The 2,011-nt window shown below is 41.9% G+C and overlaps 1 protein-coding gene across 1 annotated transcript in view; it reads right to left on the bottom strand.

The window, feature by feature from the left end:
- RORB (RAR related orphan receptor B) overlaps positions 1-1,481 on the bottom strand; it is a 67,287-nt gene extending 65,806 nt beyond the window's left edge. Inside the window, exon 1 of the mRNA XM_026652329.1 lies at positions 1,415-1,481. Coding sequence (XP_026508114.1) covers positions 1,415-1,481 — 67 coding nt within the window. The remainder of the gene's footprint in view (positions 1-1,414) is intronic.
- Positions 1,482-2,011: the final 530 nt, after the last annotated feature.

Genomic DNA, 2,011 nt, shown 5'->3' on the forward strand with positions numbered 1-2,011 from the left:
CTCGCGGCACTGCTTTGCATCATCCGGGCATTGCGATCTCAACCCATAATTCCAATGGGCGCCGGAGGCTCCGGGAACTGTGGGATAGGTACCATAGTGCAATGCGCCGGAAGTCGACGCTAGCCTCGGTACTGTGGACGCGGTCCGCCGACTTCATGCACTTAGAGCATTTTAGGTGAGGACACACACAATCGGCTGCATACAACCGGTTTCTATAAAACCGGCTTCTATAAATCCGACCTAATTCTGTAGTGTAGACATAGCCTAAGGCATTTGGGGAAGGACTCAGTAGCTCTTGGGACACAATAGCTCTCTAGCTTCCCTAGTGCAAGACTGGGTGATAAAAGCATGATCTAGACATACACCGTTGCATACACTTGTGAACTCCAGTCCACTAAAGACAAATTTTCAAATGGGTTTTCACTCACACAAATCTCCTACAATCATTTATATTTCTGTGCAATTGCCCATCTAACAACCTAGCACACAAGACAGCATCTGCAAGAAGAAATAATTACCCCCCCCCAACTAAACAATAAAGTAGTTCTGCTATGCTATTTCATTACTGTATTGTTTCAAAAATGCGGCGGATTTATGGTTAACCTATCACATATTTTAATTATTAGTTTGAGTTGAATATAATTTTTTGTTCATATATTTTAGGCAGAGATGGGCTAGAACCAAATCCCTTAATGCAAGGGCCTATGAACTCTGGGAAAGGTCAGATATACTGTACATTTTGTTCCTCAGGCCACCTTTGACTTTAGCTTCGCCTTAGGTTATGCCTTCACTGCATAAAAGATGGTAGTGGGGTTTTACAGCAGGGTAATTAATAGGCATTAGCTATTATGCTGTAAAATCCTTGTGGAGACAAATCACTGCAGTTTTAGTGTGAGGTAGCTAGGTGAGGTCAACAGTATACCCCACCTGTGGCTGACCTTGCCCAGTTCATCTCACAGTAAAACTGCAGTTCTTTACCGCCACAAGACTATGCACTGGGAAAGCTAAAACACCCTAATTATGCCATGGTAAAAACACACCCTTTTTGGCAGTGAAGACAAAGCCTGAGAATGATTCCTAGGTGCTGCCAGTTGAGAGACTGAGTTTCAAGTAATTGTAGATCCCTAGGGTGAGAACCATGCAGAGGGAGAAAGCTTAATCTTTGGAAGGATGGACTGTTTTGGGTTGTCAGACCTCAAAGGGATAGATGTAGGTCTCAGGCAGAAGCTAAAGTCTGGAATATGGGGAAATCCTCAAAACTCAATAAGTCAAGATGTGGGAGGCAACAAGTGAAAATAGTGGAATAATAATAAAAAAAATAGATTTTAAAAAATAGTTTAAACACATTTACTATTTATTACTTTATTCCTGTGATAGGAACAAGGGCATAAGGCTTGATTCTGCAAACACTTACTGCATTGAGTGTCATACTTGTTACTGTGAAGAGTCAATAATACTACACCCAGTAAGGGACTACTCATCGTCATAAGTATTGTGCTCAGTTATAAGTGTTTGTGGATTGGGTCCCTAAACGCTGAAGCTATGGATTTCAATTATTATGGAACAAATACAGTAGGCTCGTCCGCAATTCAGAATCAATCTAATCATTTTATAAGTTAGTAGTAATAAATATTAGAGAGACAAGGTGGGTGAGGTAATAACTTTTATTGGACCAACTTCTGTTGGTGAGACAGAAGCTTTCAAGATTACACAGTTCTTCTTTAGATCTGGGAAAGGTCCTCAAGTGTCACAGCTAAATGTAAGGTGGAAGAAATTGTTTAGCACATATTTCAAGAGACCATTCAAGGTGAAATAGCCTGTTAACGTCTCTCCAGCCATTGGGGGTGGGGGTGGGGGGGAACTGGAGGGCTTAGTGTATTATAGTAACAGTGAATACAAAGTTTCCAGCAGATTGGTGTTGCTGCTTCTAAGGCCTTGTCTACACTGGCAAGGTTCTGCACAGTGAAGCAGCTTTCTGCGCTGTAACTCCCCAGCTATACACTCTGCCAAG

The sequence above is a fragment of the Terrapene carolina genome, unplaced genomic scaffold (genome assembly GCF_002925995.2).
Source record: "Terrapene carolina triunguis isolate 2854851 unplaced genomic scaffold, T_m_triunguis-2.0 Scaffold113, whole genome shotgun sequence".
In the NCBI taxonomy this organism is placed as follows: Eukaryota; Metazoa; Chordata; order Testudines; family Emydidae; genus Terrapene; species Terrapene triunguis.